Source organism: Lissotriton helveticus, chromosome 3_1 (genome assembly GCF_964261635.1).
Source record: "Lissotriton helveticus chromosome 3_1, aLisHel1.1, whole genome shotgun sequence".
NCBI lineage: Eukaryota > Metazoa > Chordata > Amphibia > Caudata > Salamandridae > Lissotriton > Lissotriton helveticus.
The window spans coordinates 404182954-404210402 of NC_136061.1; the positions used below are offsets into that span (position 1 = coordinate 404182954).

At 46.1% G+C, this 27449-nt stretch overlaps 1 protein-coding gene across 2 annotated transcripts in view; it reads left to right on the top strand.

The window, feature by feature from the left end:
- The window catches only part of LOC144822536 (aldehyde oxidase-like), a 578143-nt gene that overhangs the window by 288590 nt on the left and 262104 nt on the right, over window positions 1-27449 (top strand). For both annotated transcript variants that reach the window (XM_078680182.1, XM_078680181.1), the window contains exon 22: window positions 2581-2714. In XM_078680182.1, the coding sequence (XP_078536308.1) occupies window positions 2581-2714 (134 nt within the window). The remainder of the gene's footprint in view (window positions 1-2580; window positions 2715-27449) is intronic.

Sequence of the window (27449 nt, forward strand, 5' to 3'; positions counted from 1 at the left end):
TGAGACTGACCAGAATAGATTATCGTCAAGCTATAAAAAAGCGAAGGAGTGAATTGAAAACGGAAGCGTGGTAGGCCTTACACCGGGCATGTATGGCTAAGGATAACACCGGGTTTTTGGAAGGCTGTCAATGCTCCCTTTTTCATAAACAGGAAAACCGACATTATCGATGTGGTAATCACCGAAGACAAATGGGTCAATTTCTTTAGGGACCTTTATAAGGATGTAGCTTCTAATCAGAGTAAGAGAGTTACTGTTACAGCAGAGGGAGATGCCAATGCACATCATACATCCTTTCCCCTGGATATTGTAATCTCTCATGAAGAAGTCCTTACGGCTATCAATGAGAGTGCCGCGGGGAAATCCCCAGGACCTGATGGCGTCCCCGTGGATGTGTATATATCTAATATAGAGCTATAGGCCCTGATCTTAACAAATGTTTTGAATAGTTGCAACCGCTATAGGTTTACCCCTACTTGGGCAGATGCAATTGTGATCACGATTTTTAAAAGGGTGATAGAAATGAACCCAGTTGCTATCGCCCATTCTCATTATTGGATGCATTTATGAAAGTCGCTGGGAGGGTGATTTAAAATAAATTACAATTGTGGGTAGAAGAGAAAGATTTACTCTCCAAATTTCAATATGGGTTTCGGGCAGGGCTGGGAACGACCGAACAGGGATTAAACCTAGCATTAATTATCAGCAAATATTCATTAGCCAAAAGGGGAAAGCTCTTTTTAACGTTCGTCGATTTAAGTTCAGCTTTTGACTGCGCAATTCCTGGAAATTATGGAGCACTTTAAACAAGATGAATGTTGATCCCAATTTGCTACTTTTCATTAAGGAATTGTACAGGGGAGCGGGGGCGAGGGTTCAGTATGGAAAGCAGGGGGAATGTACAGGTAAATTTAACATAGATAAGGGGGTAAGGCAAGGATGTATACTTGCCCCATTCTTATTCTCCCTGTACATAAATAGTGTAGGTTTTTATCTGACAGAAGACAGGCAGGATTACCCAGTCATTAAGAACACCCCTGTTCCTATTTTATTGTATGCGGACGACGGCGTGATTATGGTGCTGACACAGATAGGCCTCCATAGAGCAGTTATTAAATTTACTACTTATATGAAGGAGAGAGGCCTAAAAGTAAACATAAGTAAGACCTATACCATGAGCTGTGGGGTGAAGAAAAGTAAACCATGTAAAATTTTAATAGAAATGGAAAAAATAGACAACATAGATAGATTCTGGATGCCCAGCATATTCAACGCCGTGAAACGCCTTCTTGCGCTATCTTTCAGCTGTCCCTGGCTCTACTTCCACGTATGTATGCCATAAAGAACTAGGTTTGTCTTATATATCTGATATTATCAAACTAAATCCCTTGTTACTGTGGCATAAGGTGTGGACTTCTGTTGAAACTGGTTTTAATAGAGATGTAATAGAGGATTGCCTCAAACTAGACGGAGTTGCCAGTATACCATTGATCAATTACGTTAAAAACTATCATATGATATTGACCATCCTGAGTATTTTGACTCACCTAATAGCCTGGAAAGGGTATCGAGAAAAATTCTGAAAGCAAATTGTTTAAGCTATCTAGAGGATGAGCGTTGGCTCTGCAAAAAGCGAAGAAATCCGTCATAGAGAACCACCTGATGTTACAATGCCTGGGTACTCAACTATATCTGGTACGGGTGAAGAGTTATTTTTTCCGCATGCTATTAACACGTTTTTACTGCGGGTCTTTCTTCAGAATGGTGACCTTTCTGGAAATTAATACCTGGTCTATAAATTTGTCTCCATGTCAGTGTGGCGATATCTCCATCCAATCCACCCTACACTGCACGTTTTTTGTAAATATTATGACTTACCCAGGAGAAGGTTGTTAATTCCTATTTTAAGGGAATGGGGACTTAGACAGTGTAGAATAGCACTTCTGAGGTTGCAAACCCTAGAAAATGATCAAATAACCATGGTTATGTCGTCTTTCTTAAAAGCTATTATTAGACATAGGAACACTATTTATTAATTTACTTTTAGTAGATTGTAGTCTGTGTTTAAAACTTTATCTTAGAAATACTACAAGTAATTTTTATAAATTTCAAGTATTAAGGAATATATGTATTAATATGTGTTATAAAATGGTGATTGTTTTTTTTCTCTACTGTGCTTTTATGTTTTTTTATGATACAAAAATCGAATAAAGCAGATTTGATTTGATTTGACATTTCCTATGTGGCAACATATTTTACAAGCCCCAAAAAAGTAGTGCAAAACTTATAAAAGTGCAAGGATTCTGGCTATTCTGTACAAAACGCCTAGTCTTTCTTTTTTAAGGTAGTAATGCGTGCTAATGACGTGTATAGCAAAGTCTCAAAATGCAACTGATCCATGACATTCATGTGCGTAGGGCAGTGACAAACGGTGTACGGTTTGTAAAATACAGACCGTATCTAAAAATGAGCGATGCACCCATCTTACCTGCTGCTGCTTGTTGGGCAAGCCAAGCTCATTGTGCTGTCTGCTCAGAAGTGGAGGTAACCGCAGTCCTCTCATGTACTTGTTTATTGCAGGCGATGGTGTCTGTAGTCCTGAATGTCCCGTCCAGCAGGATCAAATGCCACGTGAAGCGGGTCGGTGGAGCCTTTGGAGGAAAGGTTTCTAGAACTGTCACCTTATCCTGTATCGCTGCCGTAGCAGCCAAGAAGTAAGCACATTATTTAATTATTTTTTTGGGCCTTTTCTGGTTTTCAAAAAAATTAAATGTGAAAAGAAAGTAAATAAAGGTTCCATCAAGTAGGAGAAACAGTGCAACCTGACTGGTGGCACTGGTGTAGGAAGGTTTGCACCCCAGCAAACGGGTACCTGCTCTTTATTTGCTAGGATGAGTTAAAGCTGGGATTTAGATCCAGTTCCACAGGATTTTACAATTTAAAAGTTAGAATACCAGCATCCAGGGGAATGTGGGCATCACTGGACGAGTACCTGGACCCCTACGAACCCCCGTGAACTCAGCTGAAGAAGGGCGCCGGCCCACAAAGCATAACCCCACAGGCCCAGAATAGACCCACGACTAAAGTAATCTTCTTGTATACTATCTCCTCCCTTCTATTCTCTTTCTTTTCCCTTTCAACTACTCTTATTCTCCTAGCAAGTCAGGGGAAAGAGGGACAGCCAAACATGTATAACACCTGCCTGTAACCATGGCAAAGACAGCTAGTGTGGGCTGACATCCTTTAATGGTAAAGCGCGGTTAATTGTCTGTAAAAAAAAATGTAATAAAAGACTTTGAAATCAAATAACAAAAAAAAAGAAATTGATTAATAGCCAATTTAATGAAGGAAGCAACACCCTAAATGCACTTAAACTTTGAGACTAATTATCGGACGATTACAATCCTCTGGTAGGTGTGTATGGAGTATACTGACATCGCGGCACGCAGCGTTTACCGGATGCACAATTACTACACCATTCTAAGTTTTGGACCTCGAAATTGCATAGTGCACTAGTAGCGCTTGTTTCCCCTATTGCAAAGTGTAAAAACTCAGAATTTCAGCAAACAGCAGTTAGCAGCCCAATTAGGATTAACGCGAAAGGTGGAACGAGGTCCTAAAATGGGAGCATGTGCTTTGCTGCTAATGCATTCTCAGAAAACACAGGAATAAGCAACAAGTTCATCAATACTTCTAGTTTTACAAGTAGATATTTTCTTGTAGGTTCTGCATCACCAGAGAGGAAATCCAAACTTTAGAAATAGTGCCTCGGGACCCCTAGTAAAGCAGATGTGCACATGCATGGCCAGCAGCACAAGAACTCCTATCCACATCTGTAAGATCATTTCGGTTCCTCTTTTCTACCAGAGAACAGTATATATTTTCTTTATTCGGAATTTCACAAGGAAAACCATAAAAGGAACATTAAAAATACAGTTTACATAGTTACACAAAAATGCAGATTATATATAGGTTCCAAAGAAATTCATACAAGAACAATATGCGATAAAAATAGAAGGAAATATTAAAATACTGGATTTCATCATTATTGCATTCACGCGAAGGTGTTTTACAGATTTTTCCTATGGTTCACAATACATTTTAGAAAGTTAAGAGCTGCATAACAAAAATCTTCGGATTCTAACAGTTGCAATCGAAGGAATGCTGGTCGGTGTTGTCTAAGACCCCAGGACTTAAATGAGGGGAATAACCAGATTTTTCTGTGTGGGTGATAAAATTTACAGAACATGATCACATGTATATTGGTCTGAATAGATTTCCCATCACAGGGACAAAGGGGCAGAGTTGAATCCCAACCGTTGTTCAAAGGAAAAACAACCAATCTAAAGAAGGTATCCAGTCTGAATCTAGTCAACAGCATTCTCTCGTAAGTTGTAATCTGCAAAGTTAGGTACGGTTGAATACCATATGTTGCCTGTACCAGATTCGCCTGGATAACTGATGGTTTTTGTGACTCAGATGCCAATCTCAATGCCTCTAGATGATGTAGGGCTTGTTGCTTTAGGGCCTTCCTTGACAGGTCAGCTATAGACTCTGGTTCGAAATAGTAGTTCTCGGCACCAAGGTCTTTAAAAAAATTCCTGATATAGCAGAGCCACTTTACTTTTGAGGACTGATCAAGCGACATTGTGTCGGCCACAATTGACTGAGTTAGCGCATTTTTGTCGGATGTCCAGATGCGCCGCCATAACATCAGTGGTTGAATTTTGAGTAAGTCCTCTAAGTAGGGAATTCCCAGTTCCATATGAGAGGCATAAGTTGACGTGCCTCTTGGAGTGGCTAAGAGGAATCTTAAGAAGGTGTTTTCTGCTACCTGAAGGGCTCGTGTGTCCGTATGACCCCACATTCCCGCTCCATACAGAGCGATGGCCTGGCACTTGGCATTATACATTTTCAGTAATTCTACTGGTGCCTTCCTCCCCAACCTCTGAGAGAAGCTCATTAGGGCCGCTATCGATCTTTTAAACAAATGACATCTTGTCTCCACTGCTGGTTTCCATGTCAATCTATTGTCTATCATGATCCCAAGGTATGGGTACTGTGCGGTGATCTCGGTTGTCGAGGAATATCTTTTTCATACCTTTTTTCCCACTCCCTGAGATCATGACAAACGTTTTTTTACGTTGACTTTTAGATCCAGGCCACTCATAAAGGTTGTGTATCTGTTCAAGGAGCTCTGGAGTTCGCGCGGGGTTCGCGCAAGAATGACGGCATCGTCCGCATAGAGCAAAGCTGGAATCAGGCGTTGTTTTACATGTGGGAGGTCCTGAGCCCCCCTCAGCATATCCCCCTCCAGGCCGTTGGTATAGAGTGAGAAGAGGAAGGGGCCAGGACACAACCCTGCCTGACTCCACGCTCTACGCCAAAAGGTGCCGTCAGCTCGCCATTCTTCCCAAAGCGAACTCTTGCCGAGGCTCCAGCGAACTCTTGCAGAGGCTCCAGAAACAGTAGGTAAAGGCTGATGTTTCGCAAACGATGGTAAAACTGGGGCTGATTCACATTAGGGTGCTCTTCCTTGTTCCTGGGGCCCCTACCCATCACTCTCCCTGAACCATTTAAATAGTATGCACACTCTGGAAGTATTTCACACACGTAAAGAGACATGACCACTGCTTGGTATTAAACGGTCATAGCCTATCTTATTACATTAACATTAAGCATATAAGTATCAGGTGCAACAACTGACAACTTTAACCTGCTCACAATTCCTAGGGTACACACTTTGACATTTGAAGTGTAGCACGATTGACATTAGGACTACATACAGGCAATAAGACCTATTGCAGGCATCATGGCAGCAATGCAAGTGTTAATATCTTGAGCAGTTTGGCATAACTTCCTTATACTAACATCACTGTCAAAATGCAACCAAGCCTGGGTGGTGAACTCCACTCTGTTCGTGGAGTTTTCACACTCAGTTTTCAGTAAGTTGGCAAGCCAGGAAAACCCACTGCTAGATCTCTTCCTTGCCAGATTTCTCCACACAGGCGGTCGCGGATGGTCGCGACTGCTCACGTTGAGAAACGTTCAGTTGGCATTGAGGAACCTGCTGCTCAAGTAGAACTTCTACTCGGGCGACAGAAAGAAGCAGTGCCCTCTTGCACTGTACAAGACGCCATTTGTGCTGATTTTACAGCGCGTGACAAACACCCGGAACTAAAAATCAGTGCGAGTGGTGTGGCTCACTGGTTAGAGGCGGCAGACCCGGAAGCAGAGGCCGGCCCGGGACCAGGGTTCTATCCCCGACGCGGCAGGGTCGTGGACCAGGGTCAGCGGACTCGATAATTCTCACCTCGGTGCCCACTCTAACCAGGGATCACACTCGGCAACTCTGGGCATTAGCTTGCCTCATCTCCACAACGGCCCCCCACATACGCCGGGGATGCCTGGTTTCACCTTGGAGCTACCAAGTAGGGACCATCTCACAGGGAAAGCCAGGACGGGTTCCCCAGCGGTCTACAGCGCAGAGATACTCCTTCGGGAGTCGATTTTAGCGCTTTAGAAACCCACAATCAATCAATCAATCAAACGGCGTGAGGTAACCAACTCCGTCACTCGTGGAACTCTGCGGTACTCCGCCCAGACTTAAATATAACCATCATGCACATTATATAATGTGCTTACATCTTTTATCATTATTTTTTATTTTTACATGTTCAGCTAATAAAAACCATTGCATCCAATATCATTAAAAAAAATCATTTTCATAAAATACTAATTGGAAACAACTTCGAGTTTTAGCACTATTGTATGAGGTCAAGTCATTAGATTATAAATGTTTACATAAAAAAAACGGGTGTAACTAAAAATTCATGCTATGTACCATAAACAAGTGGCAGAGTGGTTGTAAAATAACTGGCTTGCCTGGCTATCATCTTTACATGAGGCATTCTGAGAAAGCTCAGCTAGAGAAGAATTAAGTTTCTTTACTGCATAAGGCGAAAATATGACAATGCATGCGGTTAATATATAGTCAGTGACTTGCAGGGACTCAATCAGAGCTCTTCTGTACATGTGGATCCCTCCGTTTGCTGGACTGGACAGGTGTTATATTCGATTGTCTCCTGTCCATGATTATATATCCTGCATTGCTTTCTGTCGTTTGGGTTGCACCAGGTCTAAAATTGGTTGCTCGCCAAGTTGATACATAATGAGCTGCTGTTTGACTGTAGACAGGCCAGCTACCAAATAGATTGGCGGGTGCTGGGCTTCATGGCTGTTACTAACAAGGCGGGCATGAGATCGTCTTGCTAACATGTTCTTGTCCGCGGGGGAGAAGAGCCGCCGCATAGCTTTATTGGTAACCATGTTGAAGGCTGAAAAGAAAGCTGATGAGTGTTAGAGGTCCCCTAGTTGTAACGTTCTAATCAGCTGATCGAGATGAGCACTGGCCGGGGATGATGACCCTTGATTCTGGATTTCTGACCAGAAGAGCTGAAATAGACTGTCGGTTCTTTACCCTTCTTGCCGGGTCTTGGTAAAAATCGTACAGACACTGTTCCTGGGATATGATATGTCCCAGATCTAGGACATCATGCGGCACTGTAAGCATGTTGCCTAGATTCAGGGTGTCTTGGGGACCTTTTGTTTAATATTCTGGGTAAAACAGTTGGGTTCTTAAGCTCTTTGGCCTTAGGGCTGATGGGTAGTTGAGTATAGTTGGTTCTACAACTTTACCATTGAGTTTTGTCCCATTGGGCCTGTATATTGTGGGTGGCAGGAGTGGACAGCCTGAGATGGGCATCTTGCTGGGTTGCGGACAGACACAACGGCAGAGCTGGATGTTTCTCTTCTCGTCCACCACCTGCAGTGGGAAAGAAGGTCGCCCGAACTGAGGACTCTATTTGTCCTGCTTCTTTGCACTCGGTGAGGCATGGGACGGGCGAGCTCAGTGTTCAAGTGGAAATGAAGGAATGAAGCAAAGAGTCAGCTCCAAAAAGGTACGTTTATTTGTGGCCTTTGAAAGACGGGGATCACAGCCTGCTGCCTCCAGCAACCGCCTCTCAGAGAATGCCACCCGCACAAGGAATTTGGGAGAACTCTAAGAACGCTACGACAGCCCGCGAGACACAGCAGCGAGAGAGCACCAGGTAAGAAAACCCATCACAACACATCTCCTTTTCTTACAACAGAACAAAGAAAACATCAAAGCAAGGAATGATCAAAACGCACAACAGTGTGCAAATGCGAAATAACTTGAACATACTATATAAGTAACATCACAGTGGAGCAATAGAAACAGCTACAATACATTGTGATGACAAACAGAGTAAAAATTCTAACTGAAAAAAAAACAATATGAGAAATAGCGAAAAGAAACAAATAATTAAACCAATACGAAGTCCCTGTACCTTTCTGGAACATGACACTCACATGATTGTTTAACAACACAAAATGGTTTGTTATGAGCAAAGTTGTTAAATTTTTCATAAATACCTCAATTAACAAGCTTATCAAAAATGCTATCGTTGGTTTTCATATACAAAGCAACTCTCCTGAAATTCCACTGTTGTCCATTCTCCAATACCACATGCCACCTATGCACATCTTTCACTTTAAAGGGATCAGAGAATTTGTTCAAACCCTGCTCTCTTCTCCCTAACTTGACTTTGATGAGATCACACATTTCTATCTTCCTACTCCTTTCAGGAAGCATAGCAAGAGTGGAATCACACACCTTCTCACACATCCACTGGGGAGTAAGTTTAGTCTTCGGTATCCTTCCTCTCATTTTAGTAAAAGGGACTACATTAGTGACACCATGTAGGGTAGTGTTGTAAGACCAAACCATGTCTTCAACACACCTCTGAACATCACAAGCACCTTGTACAGCCAATTGGATTGGTCCCTTGACAACCCTATTCATGCGCTCAACCATGCCGTTATCCTGGGAGTTGTAGAGAGAAGTAGGCATGTGCCTGATGCCATTGTCTAACAGGAAACTGAGCATGGCATGAGAAGTGAGTTGCGTACCGTTGTCATTAACTAAAATGTGAGGGAAACCTTCCTTCATAAATAATTACCTCAAATGTTTGATGACGGTACTGGTGGTAATATTTCTTAAAAATTCCACAATGAGCCATCTAGAAGAGACATCGACCAACACCATCGCAAAGCGTTTATCACAGGAAAGAAAATCCATGGGACCAATGCAGTCCAAACACACCTTCTCCCATGGCAAATCACTCTCACCAGAAGAGATGGAGCCTAAGCCTTGCGAATTTACTTGCAACCTTTTCTCGCTCTCTTTACATAGTGAACAATCTTCTATCCATGATTTAACATCTTCATCAAGACCTGGCCACCAAAAATTATTCTTAAGGCGTTGTCAAGTACCTGGTCTTCACGGAAGCAGAATGGCTGTTAGATCCCAATGCCCACCCACCGGTGCCTCCGTAATTGGATATTTCCTAAGGTTACACCAGCGAAGGGGAAATGGGAATGGGACAGAGAACAGGACACTCCAACCTTGCCAATTCTCCCTCAGTCTCCTAGGAAGCCTTCTTCTTATCTTCAGAAGAGTCAACGGGTTCCAGGATAGGAGAAAATCTAATGCACAGAAAAAAGGGACAAGATCAACGAGATTACCTCCTACACTACTTGCTTACTGTGTCTACAACTCTCACTCTGACTTCCCCTACCAGCTAAAGCAGGAGTCTTGCTTCTCTTCTTAATTTGTAGTTTCTATTGTTTGCTCTCAAACAAGAAAGGACCTAATGCACATAGGGAGAACAAGGTTAAACTCGGTTACTTCTACTCTGTAATGTGCTCCATATGTTCTATGCGTCCTATACCCTTCTCTATCTGTTTGAATTGATGTGTACTTGTCTTCTGAATCCCTGTTCTGGCTACATACAGATATTTACAACTTCTGCATGCTGATAAGAATTCCCTAATACAGCAACAATAGCTCATGTACAGTCTATCCCTTCAAGAGCAATTAGGGTTCAAAGGAGTGAGAATGTTGCTCTTCAGTTCGAGTGCATAGACGTTAATTGAGACAGTTTCTTCTTTCTTGCCGATGCACGCAAAAGGGATAAAGGGAGGAATAACAGAAAGGAAAATGGAAAGGAAAGACGCAAGGGAGGCAAGATCATTAATAATTAATCCTGTCCCGGTTGCAGGAGTTAATAGCGCTCTATAGTTGCAATGGAGGGATGTATGTCATTACGACGCGGTGCTTACACCGCGCTACCATTACAACACAGAAATCACAACGCAAGTCGTTACAACGACTTGCGTTGGAGGGCGCTGGATTGTGGATTATTTTAATTTTCTATTCCCACTCCAGCCCACGTAACAGTAGGGAAGGTGTTGGAATAGAAAAGTAAACTATTCCATGAGCAAGAGCGCCATACGGCGCAAGTCGTAGTAATGACTTGCGTTGTGATGGCTGTGTTGTAAAGGCCCCGCAGTGTAAACACCACGTTGTAAAGAATGTTTCCCCAATGGAGTCTCTAGATAACTGCTGCAGCGGTTCAGAAATACAAAAGTCTCTTACTTGTGCTTCGGAGTGAAACTGAAAATTTTGTAATGATGGAAGAATTGCCTGGAACTGTTCCGTAAATGCTGTCAGCCTGCTCTCATACTTGTCAAGAGATAGAGCGGCAGACGATGACATAAAATCCTGTGACCTCAAGAAGACGGGAATTCCCAAACCGTCCTACGATATACAACTTCTGCCTCTACGAGAGGAGACAATGCTCCTGTTACTGTGGCTGGAAACTGGAAACTGGAAACTTCCGCTACCTCGAACACACTTTGTGAGGAGAACCGGAACCATTCGTGTGAACCACTTCTCAGACAAATTAAAGTGCGCAGCATACTGTGCGCGCCACCCATTTGCCTACCCAAATCTCGCGAGAGTTCTAAGGCTATCTCAGAGTGCTGCTAAAATGGCGGCAATCTTGTAATGTACTAAAGGGGCGTAACTAACGGGTTTTCCAAATGTTAACCAGACAAGGTTTCACCACTACTCTACCCTTTCTCTTCCTGACCTGGCTGATCTTACTCTGAGAGATTACAACTGCATTAACCTGATTCATGACAGACGTTTAATAGGGATGGTTTGCCCTAGGTGCCCTTCATGCACCAAAAGAAAAAGCTTCTTCCTTAGTTCCATGGGGAGGATAAATCTCTCACCCCTCATTATCAAGTCATCAGAGACACCAATGCTAAGTTCATCTTGTAACTTAATGTAATTGCGTAAGGCTTAACATCACCTTCACACCTCCAACCAGAGTGAATGGAATCGATAAGTTCACAAAAATCAGGATCCTCTGTGGCAGCTTGATGCCATTCGTCCTTAGAGATGGACTTAAACTCTTCAGTACATGCATCCTCAATGCTAGTTACCACACACACTACATCCTCATTAAACTCTCCAGATTCTTCTACTTTGAGTGGTAACCTCAATAAACAGTCCGCTTGGACATTCTTCCAACCAGAGATATATTTAAGATCATGCAAGAACTCTTGCAGTCTTGCTGCAAACCTCATCAAATGGGGGGACCTTTTACTGGCACCACCTGGAGTCAACATTCTTATAAGGGCTTTGTGGTCTGTCCTAAGGGTGAATCGTGTGCATCACACATAGTTGTGAAAATGTTGAATAACCCAGGCTGCTGCTAAAGCTTTGCGTTCAATGACCGCATAGTTGCGTGAAGCAAACGCCACAGTTTTTTCAATGCCAGATTTCTTTTGAGAAAGAATGGCACCAATACCGTGGGCACTGACATCAACAGTAATGAAGGTATCTTTGCCGGGCTCAAAGGGGGTTAGGATACCGGCACTCATAATTTCAAATTGAATGTTTTGAAAAGCATTCTTCTGCGGAGCACCCCAAGAGAAAGGTTTACTTTTCCTCAGTAACATAAGTAGCGCTTCAGTATTATGAGCAAAATTGCTAGCAAATTTCGAATAATATTCGATTAACCCCTTGAAGGATTTAAGCTGTTTCTTGGTGGAGGGAGCATTTGCCAGTCTGATGGCTTTGAGCAAGTCTTCTTTAGGTTGGACGCCACTTTCCGAAATAGTGTAGCTTAGATAGTCCACCTCCCTCATCATGAATTTACACTTATCTTTTCTTAAGGTCAAACCAGCTTTGTATAGAATCTGTAACACCTTGGCCAACATAACCAGTAATAAAAATGTCGTCCTGACAGTAATGTGTATTCTTTACATTCTTAAGTGTGTGCATCATGCGCTGAAAAACACTAGCTGCAGAGGCAAGACCGAAAGGGAGCCTCTCGAACTAAAAAGCCCTCTCCATGGTCAGAAACACAAATTTGCGAGAATCAGGGTGTAAAGTTACTTGATGGTTAGCTGACCTAAGATCAAGTTTAGAAAAAAATTTCGCCTTGTCCATCAAGAGCACCATTTCAGAAATGTTGGGTAGGGGAAAATTGTCAACAATGATGTTCTGGTTAAGGGGAGGGGGCGTGGTTTGGACGCCGATGGCGGAGGTCGCCTGAGCGCTCGGCTCCGCGATCGAGCTGACATTAATCCTGAATAGGAGGCGGCTGCCGACCCCTGACCCACAGGAGATCGAGTGGGAAGGGACACGGAACTGGTGGCAGGCAATAGCACTCCCTGGCAAGACCTGTGGACAGGGAGAGGAGCCGAGCGAGATCCGAGGCTCCAAGGTGGCGCCGCGATCAAAATGGCGGCCGGGCGACGCAGAGTTTTTGTAGGCGGCCAGCAGATCCTCGGAGCCTGAGCCTAGCGCCGGACCCCCCAGCCCACTGGAGCGGAGCGCGACGGCTGCCCGGACAACAGGGGGAAGATCAGCGACTTCCACGCGGCGGCTCTCATATACGCCCGCCGCGCGACTCGCACTGGGAGCTGCACATCGGACCCGGGCCCTGAGAGGACGAATTGCTGGGGGCTTGTGGAGCCGACCCGCGCCCCCGGAAAATGCTGGTGAGTGCGGGGCCCCTTCCCCCCCTGGAAAGAAATCAGACGGAACGGCCCGATCTCCTGGGCTGCTCGAGCGGAGCGGATCTTTGGTGAGCCGGCCTGCGGTCCCCCGGGGGGACGACCATGGCAGAGAGCTGCTGCTGTGGATTCTGAGGTCGGGGCTCGGCACTGCCGCCTCATGCACAGTTGACGACTGCCCCCCCCTCTATAGCAGAACCTGGTGGATAGAGTGGGGGCTGATGTGGCTCTGCCGCCTACTTATATAAATCGAACTGGGGGGCCGCGAGCGGAGCAAGATGGCGGGGTCGAACGATCGGCGCCCAGGACCTTATTAAGGCCCAGGAGATCGGCGGAACGTGCTGGAGATCGGGTGTTAGGTAGGGCGGAAGTGGCAGCCCCGGAAACACATTGGTGAGCTGTGCTGAACGTTGCTGGAGGCGCTGGGCAAGCCCCTCACCGGTAACCGAGCCACGAGGAATTGCTGTGGTCCTTTGCTAGTTTGCTGGCGGCGTTGCCCGGAGTGGGGGCGACCAGTGCGAGGGATGTGGCATGTTGATATCCGCTGTGAAGCCTAGTGCAGACACTCCTGCCGACGGATCTGCCGCCCTGGGCGGGGATCCCCCGCTGATCAGAGACTTTGATTGCTACTGCCCCGACCCGGCGCTCTTGCTCAACGGCGTGGATGAATAGGCAGTGGAACCCTCATAGCTGAGCTTTGGAGCTCTAGCGGGGTACGTTCGGGAGGTGGCCGTATCGGAGAGAGGAGGCTTGTTACCCGAAGAGAGATCCGCTAAGGTACGCCTGCTGTTGGGTGGTTCATCCCTTTGCTGGCCGTGGTCACCGCTGGGCGACACGACTGAGATGGGGAAGCAGAAAGGAGCCAAGGGCAGCGCTCAATCTACATCTGACGTGGAGATGCCGGACAAGGGGGAACAGCCGGACCACAAGACACCTCGGGACCCGCACCTCCAGCACCAACTGGACAAGATCTTGACGGCGATAACGGATACGCGAGCGGCTCTTCAACAAGACATAGCGCAAGTCGCAACGGGTCTCGGATTGCTCAGGGCCGATCATGGCAAGCTTTCTGATAAAGTCAAGGAGGTTGAAAGTGCGGTTCGTATCCTGGAGCCGGCGCAAAAATCACTCTCGGCCACTATGACGGATGTGCTGGCCCGAATAGACGCTCTAGAGAAAAGAGCAGAGGACGCTGAAGGGTGCAATCGAGGGAACAATATCCGAATAGTGGGGCTACCGGAAAAGATTGAAGGGGGAGATATGGTACGCTATTTGGAAGAGTGGCTTCAGACAGTGGTGGCGCCAGAGGGGCTATCCTCTTTTTACACGTTGGAACAAGCACATAGGGTCCCATCTAGGCCGTGGCAGCAGGGCCCCCCCCACGCCCAGTGGTTGCGAGGCTACTACACTACCGGGATAGAGATCTGTTGTTGAATAATGCCCGGTTGAATGGTCCCTTCCAGCTAGAAAACAGTACGGTCAACATCTTCCCAGATTACACTGTTGACACACAACGCAAAAGAGCCTCTTTCTTGGTGATTAAACGTGAACTGAGAAGCGACAGTATACAGTACTCCTTATTATTCCCGGCCAGACTCCGGGTGATTGTGGATGGCACCACTAAATTCTTTGACACACCAGACGAAGCGTGTAGCTGGCTGGAACTGTACAGAGCCGGAAAGGACGGCCCTGGCTCGCTTTTTCCAACAGTCACTGAGGAACGACCACGGCGGCAGTCCAGGCGGATACGCAATGGACGCAGAAGGACTGGGCGACCTTCGGTACTGGAGACAGCGGCGGAGAGGCGAGGAGTTTTGGAGGTAGTATCCAGCATATCGGGATCACAAGAGTCACCCTTGACGGAGGGCACAGAGTCAGGCAGAGGTGAAGACCGCTCGGTCACGGAGTACTCCGAAACTGACAGTGTGCCTTTGCCCACGATCACTCCGGAGACGGCTGAAGGAATGCTAGATTGACAATGATGATTCTTGGTAAGCTGTTCTAACCATAGGGAGAGACTTTTGCGGGAGACTTATTGTGTGTTACGTGAGGGGATTGTTGACCTGCAAATAGTTGGGTGGAGGGTGAAGCATTGCGCTGACCATAAGTCATCAGAGCTCGATCGCACATAGGAAGTTCGAGCGGAGGGAGGCTTCCCTTCGGCGCCGGACCCCCCACATTGCCCCTAAGGCACACCTGCGGTAACTACCGTCGGATTTACTTGATTGTTTTTGGGTGAGTTTGGATGGGAACTAGATTGCGATCTTTGGGTCCTGTTCTGGGGGGGTGGGGGGATTTGAAAATGTTGTTTTGTTGGAGGGTAGACACGCCATCGGTGCAGGTGGTTTTATATGTTTGAGCCAAGTGGAATTTGAATCGAAGAGGGAGCACAGGGCATTGTGGGACGATGGGTGAAGTATCTAACTTGAAATGCATTACCTGGAATGTGCGGGGACTACACACTATGACAAGACGACACAAGGTGCATGCCTACTTAGTACGCAGGGGTGTTCAGATAGCTCTACTACAGGAAACACATTTAACAAAGACGGAGGGTTAGCCTTACAACGCAGATGGAGAGGACAAGTTTACAACACCACATATTCAGCTTACGCTAGGGGAGCGCTGATATGGATTCGGGCTGGAGTCCCTTTTCAGGTGACTAGACACATAGAGGACCCTGAGGGGCGGTTTGTGGCCATAGCCGGGAAACTGGGAGGCAGGGAAATAAACATTTGCAGCATCTACGCACCTAACGTGGACCAGTTGACCTTTTTCGCAACACTATCGGGCTCTCTGGCCCACTACCTAGTGGGGCCATTATTGATAGGTGGCGACTTTAATTCAGTGGTGGATATTGCCCTCGATAGATCACACCCTCCTTTGGTGGACTCCCCAACACACCGAATAGCTAAGGGCAGACTGGTGTGGCAAGCAAAGTGGGGCCTGACTGACATTTGGCGAGCCCAGCACCCGCATACCCGAGATTACTCCTACTTTTCGGGAATGCACGAGCTCCATGTGAGGTTGGATGCGGTCTTGTGCTCTACGACGCTGGCACCCATAGTTACCAACGCCGAATACCTGACGAGGACGATCTCAGATCACAATCCTCTACTGGTCACTGTGCAGTGGTTTCCGGGTGCCTCCTGTGTTCCTACCTGGAGATTACGCCCCAAAATGCTAGAGGACCCACTTTTCCACAAGGATCTGGGGGAGACGATCACTCATTACTTCGCAGAGAATGAGGGCACGGCTAGGGAAAGAGCAACGGAATGGGATGCCTTTAATGTAGTAGTAAGAGGATATTGTATAGCCAAAAAGGTAGGGGTGCGTAGAGTGCTGTTAGACGACCTCAGCAAAGCGGATAAAAAACTCCGGGAGGCGGAGATCTTGCGGCCTGGACACCCTGGGCTTCAACAACAGTGCACAGCAGCGAAAGAAGCGGTGGCAGTTGAAGTGGAAAGGCTGCGCAGTTTCGACCACAAGGCTTATATAACCAGGTCCCTTGCGGAGGGAGATAAATCGGGAGCCTTACTGGCCTGGCTAGCCAACCCCATGAAGCGCAGCTCACCCACGGTCTTGATGAGTACATCGGAGGGCGTCAAAGTATATACCCAACCTGAGATTCTTCACAGTTTTTCAAGTTACTATGCCACTCTATATCAGAGTAGATTAACAGCTGATACTTCGACCATAGATAACTTCTTAGAAGGACTCCCGTTCCCGCAGATAGAACCCGCGCAAGTGCAGGACTTGGGCAAAGACATCGAAATAGGGGAAATCCGTGGTGCCATAAAACGGATGACACGCAATAAAACCCCAGGGCTCGACGGACTACCCATAGAATTTTACGCTAAATACATAGATTTGTTGGCCCCTCGACTAACGATAATATACAAAGAGGCGAGACAATGGGGTTGCCTGCCACGCACTATGCGAGAGGCGTTGGTGGTCCCCCTGCTCAAACCCGATAAGGAGAGCAATGACACAGCGTCTTACAGACCGTTGTCGATGCTCACAACAGATTATAAAATATAAAGCAGCATTCTAGCATCCAGGCTGTTGGAGCACATGCCCATGCTGGTTCATAGGGATCAAGCGGGCTTCATACCTAAGCGCAACACCACTATGAACATTCGCCGACTGATTCGCTTGTTAGAGGAGGACTGTGGGGAGGCCCCCCACCCCATGATACTGTCGGTTGACTTGGAAAAAGCGTTTGATAGCCTGGAGTGGGAGTACCTCCACAGGGCGCTTAGATGTTATGGGGTGGGCGAGAGATATCTACAGTGGACCTCTGTACTATATGCATCTGCATTGGCGCGAGTGAGATCGGGAGGGCTGATATCCCCACAATACCCGGTGGAAAGGGGTACGAGGCAGGGATGTTCACTATCCCCGTTGCTCTTTGCACTGGTAGTGGAACCCCTCGCAATGACGATTCGTACGGGAGCCCATTATAAAGGGTTACGATCCTTGTCGGGGCAACAGTTCATCTCCCTATACGCGGATGACCTTTTGCTCTTCCTAGAAGACGCAGACGGAGCTCTGAGGGGTGCTGACACCGTACTGACCACCTTCGGCGAGATATCGGGCCTACGGGTGAACTGGTCTAAGACGTGCTTATTCCTAATGCGCAAGAGTGAAACCCAGCCCACTATGACCAGGGCGATCAGATGGGAACCTAGCTGTCTGAAATATTTAGGGGTCTATATTTATCATACCCCAGCTGATGTCTTAGAGGGTAACATCTCTCACAGCATCAGAGCGCTTAAGGGTAGTATGACCTTTTGGACCACCTTCCCACTGTCGGTAGCGGGTCGTATAGACTTCCTACTGCATGCGGCGATCACGCGGGCCATACAGGCACACTGGAAAGGGGGGGCTTGAAGAACCAAAGACAACAATGGCATGCCAATATGCTATGATGGCGGCTGGGAGGGTTAAAGCAGTCACGTGTCTGTACACCAGAATGCTTAATGAGGGACTTCCTCCGCTGGAGGTGCTTAGAGGTAAATGGGAAGCTGATATAGGAAAGGAAATCCCTGAAACAACATGGACTCAGCTGATGCGCTGGGCCTGGAAAAGTACGCGCAACGCGCGGTTCCAATTAGTACACTTTTATATTTTGCACCGAGCGTACTTGACCCCGGGAAAGATACAAAAATACTTTGCCATAGACGCCGCGGCTTGCCCCAGATGTCAGGCCACTGGAGTGGAGCTTGGCCACATGCTATGGACCTGCCCTAGTTTGACTCTCTACTGGAATTCGGTGGGAGAAACTCTTAATGGAGTGACAGAGCGTTCACTACAGTTTGACATGGCGGTTGGGGTTCTCCACTGGCTCCCACATACTCCCAAAAACAAAGTCACTAGCAAATTTATAGATATGGGACTTATCCTAGCGAAACGCGAAATCACACGGAACTGGAAGGCACGAACGGGTCCAGTAGATGCTAAATGGCGCAACGAATTCCTTAAATGGGCTGGGGCGGAGAGCACTTTGAGATTTCAGCTAGCGCGGCGAAGCAGAACGATAAAGCTTTAGAGTCTGCGCAAGCGTGAAAGGCCTTGGTACAAGCGATACGTGATTATAACACCAGTAGCGACTCGGAAGACTGATGTCACGACTGAACTGCTTCCCCGTAACACGACAGGTTCAATGCAGGTTTTTCCTATCTGACGGTCCCAATGTTCCAGACCCACAGCGACTATCCTAATACTGATGCACCGATGGCGGAGTCGGGAGGGAGGGGGGGAGGAGGGGGTTTAAACTTTGATTTCTATTCCTCCATACACTAAGGATACAATGGACTGGATAAAGAAGCCTCCTCGGGTTTGTATCCAGTTGACCAGGATTGCCTCAATGCCAACATCCAGCTTGCATTGAGGGGCCAAGTGGGAGGGGAGAGACCGTAGGCATGGTTCAGTAGATACCTTAATGTTGGGTCCCAGGGGTAGATTTGTTTGTTTGTTGGGGTACCGGGAGGGAAAGAAAGGCAGATGTAGAATCCTCGAATGCCGGATGTAGCAATGATAATATGAAGTGCGTAGACATGTTGCGGTTCTGATTATTGCCGCCCGTCCTCCGGGTTGTGGGCTAAATGGCTGTGTACACCAAATTTCTCTATATCGTTGAATCCAAATGTTGATTGTGTAACTTTTGACCGGCATAAATGTGTAAAGATCATCTGCAATAAAAATATATTTAAAAAAAAAAAGAAAAATGATGTTCTGGTTAAGGGACTTAAGGTCCATACAGAAGGGGAGTTTGCCATACTTTTTCTTTGTGACAATGACTGGAGAAAGCAATTCTAAGACCTCCACAGGCTCAATTACATCTTGCTTCTGCATGACATCTAGCATTTCCTTGACTTCTTTACGAATGGAGATGGGAATCTTCCTTAAGGCATGCTTCATAGGATGGGCATCATCCTTGAGTTTAATTTCATGAACATACCCTACTAATCTTCCCAAATCCACACGAAAAACTTCATTGTATTTGGACAAAACAGAATCAATAGTGGGGAAATCATCCAGAATCAAAACTTGTTCAGATGACCTTGGATCTAATATGATATATAGGTCATGCTGCTGTGCCCAACCAAGGATAGCTGGCCCATTATTAGAAATATACACCTTCCCAAAAGCAGTTCAACCCTTAAATTAAAACTTTGTTTCCATGCCACCCCTAATAGAAATGATTTCACCGCTGTACCCTTTGGGAGAAACATCACTATTGGTAAGAGGGGTATTGGGCCAACATTCATTAAAAATACGAAGAGGAACAATGGTGAACATAGAGCCAGGGTCAATCAATAATGCTACAGAAACACCATTCAATGTAAAGATAGCTCTGGGTCTCTGTAAAGGGCAAGAACAATTGTCTTCAACACACAAAGATATATCAGGAGCAGCACATTACTCATCAATAAAAGCAACCCTGTTTCATAAAGAATTTTTACACACTTTGCTCAAGTGCCCTGTCTTCCCACATTTTTACATGTTTTGTCTCTTGCAAAACACCCAACAAAGTCTGTAGCATGACCAATGCTGCCACATCTATACCAACCAGATAATTTACTCTTGTTGTCGCTAGGTAACCTAGATTTAAAGCTGGAAGAGCTGGGTGTAATTTGTTTACTTTTACAATAATTGTCCACAGAAACTTCTTTTTTAGAAACTAAATTAACAGTGTCCACTTTTTTAAATTCAAGGGTATGCATCTCTTGCATACATTTGTCGGACTCCTCCACAACCTTGGCAATAGCAATGCCTTCAAGTAGAGTAGTATTCTTGGCAGCCCAGAGCTTCTACTGCATCCTCTTGTTCTTACACTGAACGATTAACTGATCCCGGATAAGTTGATCGGTCATGGCACCAAAATCACACTTGACGGCAAATTCACATAGGCGAGTAACAATTTGGTCAACAGACTCTTTCTCCTTGTGGGGTAAAGTATAGAACTTGTGGTGTTGCATGACTATATTAACTTGTTTGCTATAGTACTTGGAAAGTCTCTGTTTTGCTTCAGTATAAGGATTGTCAGCCAACAGCACCCAAAAACTCGGGCAAGAATTTGAAAGCATATTCACCTGCCTTGCCTAAAGAATTCAGCAGGAGAGCTTTCTTCCTGGACGCGTGGAATCTGAAGCTATAGATGGCTTCAAGATAGTTTTTAAAGATACCAATCCACTCCTCCTACTCAATAGATGGAGTGTCGCCTTCAACCAAAAATGCAGGAGGAGGTGCTACCATTTGACTAGCAGCCATAATGTAAAATGAAGAGGAAAATAAAAAATTAAATTAAAAGAAGAAGAAAAATAAATAAGAAAGGTGTAGAATGTGATGAGCATGAACAAGGTGTGCAAATCACAACAGACGAAATGTAAATTTACTACAGCAAAGTAAAGGTGTGCAGATCACCGTGGAAATCTGCAAATAAATATTATGGATAACAGGAGTATGGTGTGCGGGTCACTGTGTTGACCAGCAAAACAAAGAGATTAACGTAAACACTGTGGTCTGCAGATCACCGTGTCTACCTGCCAGTTGCCAGTGTAAAAAAATATATATATATAAGCATGAGCGATTTGGCCCAAAGAAATATACTGACAATGCGGTGTGCAGATCACCATGTGGATCTGCCAAGAATGCAGAACAGAGCAGCCATGTCGTAATGAGGCACAGAAAAATAGACGGCTGCAACAATGTAACTCTACCGGAGAGAAGGGCGGCGTTGAACTCAAGGGAGGCACAAAATGGCCACACATCACGTAAATAAGCCCATGCCAAAATGTATCCGACGGTGGTGTGCTGAGCAGGATAGAAGTTGTTAGGTAACGGTGCACCTGAACGTTCAATCAGCTGATGTTGCGGACGATCCGTAAACAGCCGAGGTTGCTAGGTGACTCTCGCAGGGATATGAGACATGCAGAAGAACAACAAACAACTCATCAGTGAAAATGGCAAATAAATAACTTAAGAGTACCTTTCAATAATCGCTAAGACATCCGGGGCCAAAGTCATCTGGATGCTGAAGGTCCATGACAAAATACCTGACGAGAAAAAGGGTAGATGAGAAAGGCGTGAATTATCTCCCGCTGTCGAAGGACAGAAGTAGAAAATCGTTGCTAAAATGTTCAAGTGGTAATTAAGGAATGAAGCGAAGTGTCAGGTCCAACAAGGTACGTTTATTTGTGGCCTTCGCAAGAAGGGGATCCCAGCCTGCTGCCACCAGCAACCACCTCTTCGAGAATGCCGCCCACACCCGGAATTCGGTAGAATTCCAAGAACGCTACGACAGCCCGCAAGACACAGCAGCGAGAGAGCACCAGGTAAGAAAACCCATCACAACACTCAGCTGCTCCTCCTTTCCCGATACCTCTGCTACTCCTTGCGGGCACGCTGTGGACTGTCTTAGTGCTTTTCCATTCGCCTGTGGGCTTTGAGTGTTGTTTGACCCACTGTCCCTGGGGGTTTCTGTAGTGAGTTTAAGTGTTTTGCAGGTGCCTCCGAGTTTCCAGATGTGGTTCTTTGGAGCTTGACCCAATGGTGATTTTGTTCATTTATTTTAGGTGTAAAAATGGGGAAGAAATTGGAACTCTTAGGAGCCCTTGGGCAGTTGGTTTGATTTCAGATGTATGACATCACAATGCATACTTTTACTCCGCATGCCATTACAGCGCAGTTTTTACAACGCAAGTCGTTACAACGACTTGCGTTGGGGGGCGCTGGATAGTGGAATAGTTTAATTTTCTATTCCAACTCCAGTCCTCGTGGATAGTAGGGAAGGTGTTGGATAGAAAATTAAACTATTCCCTATCCTACAGTGCCCTCCAGCGCAAGTCGTTGTAACGACTTGCGTTGTAATAGCTGCGTCGTAATGGTAGTGCGGAGTAAAAGTTGCGTTGTAAAGGATGTTCCCCTTGATTTCAGGTGCTTATTTCGACTTTTACGCTTCTTTTTTCTTTTCCTCTTGGAGAGTGGTCTGTCATCTCCACTGGTAGACTGGTTACTTTCGGAGGGGTGTTATTGGTGTTCTTTGAAATTACCTCTGTGTACGAGACATTAAGGAAAGAAGAATACAAATCAAAAGAAGGAGCGATTGAAAGTGGTAGAAACAAGGGCAAAGATAGGGCCATAATTGCATTATATAGTCATCTTCCTATGCAATAAAATTGTCCATGCAAATACAAGTACTGCGCACGTTTCTGTATGCTAAGTTAACGGACCACAGCTCTACACAATATGAGCTCCAACACACACAGAGCCCAATGAAGCTCACCACCATTATCGAGGAACCCCAGATCGATCTCCAGAGCCCCAGTCTAAAATGGCTATGTGCGTCGTGATTCAGCCAGGAAACCCAATAGGACGAGGGCACATGATGGGGCGGACTGCACTAATAATAGGAACAACAAGCATTGGCAAAGACAATATGTCGTGCCTATGCAAGACCTATTGGCTTTTCCAATGTGTTTTATCCATAATGGACACCAGCATGGCTACTGGTGAGCATGGCTAAAAGGTAGTGGCATAGAGGAGAATGGCATTGAGTGGAGTGTCCTAGAGTAGAGTGGTGTTGAATGTAGGGGAATAGAGTGTTGTGGAGGGAGTAGAGTAGAGTGGAGTGGAGTGGAGTGCAAGGGTATACAGTGGAGTGGCATAGAGTGTTGTAGAGTAGCATAGAGTGTCGTAAAGTGAAGTTGAATAGAGTGTTTTAGAGTGGTTTAAATTGGCATGGAGCAGAGTGTCATGACCTAGATTGGAGTAGATTGCGTAGAGTGGGATAGAGTGGAGTAGATTGTCATAGAATAGAGTAACATAGAGTATCAAGGAGTCGTTTAGAGTATCATGGCATGGAGTGGAGTGTCATAGAGTGGTGTAGAGAGTTGTGGAGTAGTGTGGAGTGGTATAGAGTGGTGTGGAGTAAGGAGGGAGTAGGGTAGAGTGGAAAGATGTATAGAAGAGGGGCACAGAGTGGAGTGGGGTTGAGTGATTTGAGTACAGTGGAAGAGTGTTGTGGAGTAGATTGGCATAGAGTGTTGTGGAGTGTCATTGAGGAAGAAGAATGTCATTCAGTGGAGTAGAATGGAGGGGCTTAGAATGAGGGGGCATAGAGTGGCGTTGAGTGTTGTGGAGTGCCATACAGACTCGTACAGTGGAGTACAGTGACGTAGAGTGACATAGAATTGAGTAAAGGGGCATGGCATGGTAAAGAGGTAGTTGCGTAGAGTGGGATAGAGTGGAGTATATTGTCATAGAGTGGAGTGGCATAAAGTGGAGTAGAGTGTCATGGAGTTGAGTAGAGTGTTGTAGAGTGGAGTGGCATAGATTGGGGTACAATGTCATAGAGTGGAGTGTCAGGAAGTGGAGCAGAATGGCGTAGTGGAATAGCGCAGTGGCGGATCGTCCATGGGGGTGTTTGGGCTCCACCCCACTGCTTTCTCGCCGGGCGAGAAGGCAGAAACAAATGGTAGTTATTACCGTAATAACTACCATTTGTTTCTGCCTTCTCGCACAGCGAGAAAGCAGAAGTTAGAGTGGGCGGTGTTACTCGATGGCAGGGGGGAGCGGCTTTGCCTACTGTTGTTAATACTGTCTGTTTGGGCAGCCTGAGAGGCTGTCCAAACAGACAGTATTAACAACAGTAGGCAAGCCGCTCCCCCTGCCCTCGAGTAACACCCACTCTCCCTGTCTCTCTGTATGCTGCAGCATACAGAGAGAAATGACGTGGGTAGGGCAGCCGGCCGAGCCAATCACAGCGCTGGCTGCGGTGGAGGGGAGGGAGGCTGCCTGCAGCCTTCCTGTTGACGAGAGCCCAGACGTCAGACGAATTCAAAATCCAGGACGGCGGGAGTCGGGAGTCTGCAGTCTCAGGACTTAAGAAAAGCGGGAAGCCAAAGCCAAGGTAAGTTTTATATAATATTTTACTGGCAGAAAATCCAGGAATTCCCTTCTAGGGTCTCTCGAAATGCTCACATCAAATGCCTGCACACAATTTCACATACTCCCCAGACCTTACCTTTTCCCCCATAGGCTTCACTCAGTTGAGCCCAGATGTTGGACGCTTGCCCCCGATGCCTCACTGCACAGGCTGATATCACCGACATGTCCATCTACACAACACTTTTGGCAAGCATATTAAAATATATTGTCCTGGTAGCAGAACGCGCTGTTGCAGAACATCCACAAGGTCATTTTCGCGGTCTTTTCCCTAGGCCAGAAGACAAAAATGTCACCACTAAATGTATCGACCTCACTTTATTACTGGCCAAATTAGTACGTTCAATGCACGTGAAGTCCCCCTTCTGACCCTTGCTGGCGACATGGAGAAAGTAAGTTATTAATTGGGCTTGACCGAGGATACAGCCCTCCGTAACAAAGAGGGGAGTGCGAAAGAGACAGATCAGAGAATACTGGGTTACCTTAATTCAGAACTTTACAACAAGCAGCAAAGACGATGTCAGACCGCCCTCGATCTCAGAGTAGGTAGGGCACAGCATACATACGGGAACCATCTCCTAACAACTGTGGAGAAAGCATTTAAGTCAACAGCCCCTTTGTCTCGCCTGTGCCAAGTATATTCGATAGCCCTGTTGTTCATCTCCTCCACCCATTCTACCTGACCTAATCCCCCTTTTAAAACGTTAGGCTTAGGGTTCAGCCTAGTGTGCACCTCCTCATCTATTACGTTCTGTATAAGGTCAAGAAAGACTATACTCATCGGTGTGGCAGGTTTCTACGGCAAGGGTGGAAAGGGTTGGTGATTTTTGTTCGAAAGTGTTGGTCTTTGCTGCAGGCATTGTTTTTGAGCATCCATATTTCACTCCTATGTATGTTTGACGTCTTGTCTCAAGAATGCGAGTTTTTATCATACTGACAATACGTTGACATGTATAAGCCTTGTTATGAAAGCTGCTTTTGTATAAATTGTTACAGAATGTAATCCATCCTGGTACTATAGGATATGCTCTTAAGATTGTCAACTGTCTCCTTGTTGTGCTATAAAATATTGAAATTCAAATTAAAAAACTATTGAAAAAAGGGATGTTTACAATTACTAATTTTGCTCGTTTAGTCTTGACTGTACAAACATCCATAGCAGAATTCACTAGTGCTTCTCTTGCAGCAATGAAAGAAAGCAGCTGCATCACCAGGGCCCTGTGAAGGACTATCACTGTTCTATAATAAACGATCTTTGACTAAAATTGGCGCAATAAGATTTAAACATTGGTTCACAGCAGCCCAATTAGGGTTATAACATTTCCGTGATTATCATGAACATTGGGAAATGGTTCTGATATTTACAAGGTTGACCAGGGACTGAGGGGCTTGGATGATGACACAGAACCTTGCCAGGGGCCGGGCTACTCTTTTAAGGGCAGGAGGGCTTATGTGGGTTATTCTTTAGAGGGAAGGAGGGCCTCTGTGGGATGAAATGGGGCATTCTGTTTATAGTCACTGTCTAAATCACTGGATGAAGGGGTGTGTTGAACATGTTGAGGTTTCTTTCACATTCTCTTACTCTCCTAATACGCCTTCCTGTTGACGAGAGCCCAGACGTCAGTGCTTGCTTCATTTTCCCCAACCCCCCAGAACCTCCATAATGTCAGAATGACTAATCCACAAATGTTTTCGCCACACCACTTTGAAATGTCACCAGCCGCCACTGGATTAGCGTGTCATAGAGTAGAGTTGAATGGAGTGGAGTGGCATAGAGGAAGTTGCGTGGAGTAGAGTGGCATATAGTGGAGCAGAGTGGAGTGACATATAGTGGAGTGGAGCAGAGTGGAGTGACATAGAGTAGAGTGTCGTAGACTGGTGGGGTGTAGGATAGTGTGTCGTAGAGTGGCATAGAGTGGACTATCACAACTACACCACACCTCACTCTTTACATCAGCAAAACAAATTACAGAACTCCATCAAAGAGCCCCCCCTGCGGGGCCCAGGAAGCACTGCAGCACTGGCTAGGCGAGGGGCTGCCCGATGATGAAGCATGACACCCCTTGGGGTGCTTGAGGGCCCTTGTTCCTTGGGAAGCAGATTCCCTAATCTGCCTCAGCAGGTAGCTCCCATCCTTTTCCTTCTCTTCTCTCCTTTGCTGGAAACAGCATACCTTTCTTTAGGCACAGTCCCAAAAACACCTGGTGGGGGTGTAATAATGGTATGACAATGGTATGAGAGTCTCGTTTGGATCGCAATTGCAACGGTCGACACCAGTGTACGGTTGAAAGTTTTTTTTTTAAAGCAACGATTGAATTGAAACAAATAGCCAGCCGACATGTGTTTTGTCACCAGGAGTAGTCCTGTGACTCTTCAGGGGTGGGGAGGATACAAAACATGGGGTGAGGGAAAAGTCGGGAAACGTTTGGAAATTCTAGCTGTTGACAAATTACTGGGGTGAAGAGAGGGAGGTTGGAGATTGGAGGGTAATAACGAAAACCATCATCATTGTGTTATCCAAGGCACATGGAGTCTCTCACCTCCGTTCCATTACCTTTTCGTTATTACCCTTCAACCTCCCTCTCTTCAGCCCCCACCCATGACCCATTACTTTGTCTCCTTAGTCTCTGTCGCTTAGGCACACTTTGATGTGACACAACATAATTACCGCAATCACTGTATCTATGTCTTTTGGCGCCTATCAACCCATGAATTTCTTTGTAGAATTTGTTCTAGTGGTTCTCTTCAGTCATTAACGTACCGTCTCAGACGGAGCACTTGACACCCACAATGTCACTTGTGCCCACAAATGCTCACATTACTGTACTCTGTCACGCTACTGATCTCGCAATGTGAGCCACACATGCACCAAAGTCACCAATCACCACGCCTTGTTTCAATCACGCAAACTCCGCCAGCACCTAGGGTGATGCCCTCCCCTTGTCCCACAAGTAATTTGTCAATGGCTAAATTTTCCAAATGTTTCCCGACTTTTCCTTCACCCCATGTTTTGTATCCTCCCCAGCCCTGATGAGTCACAG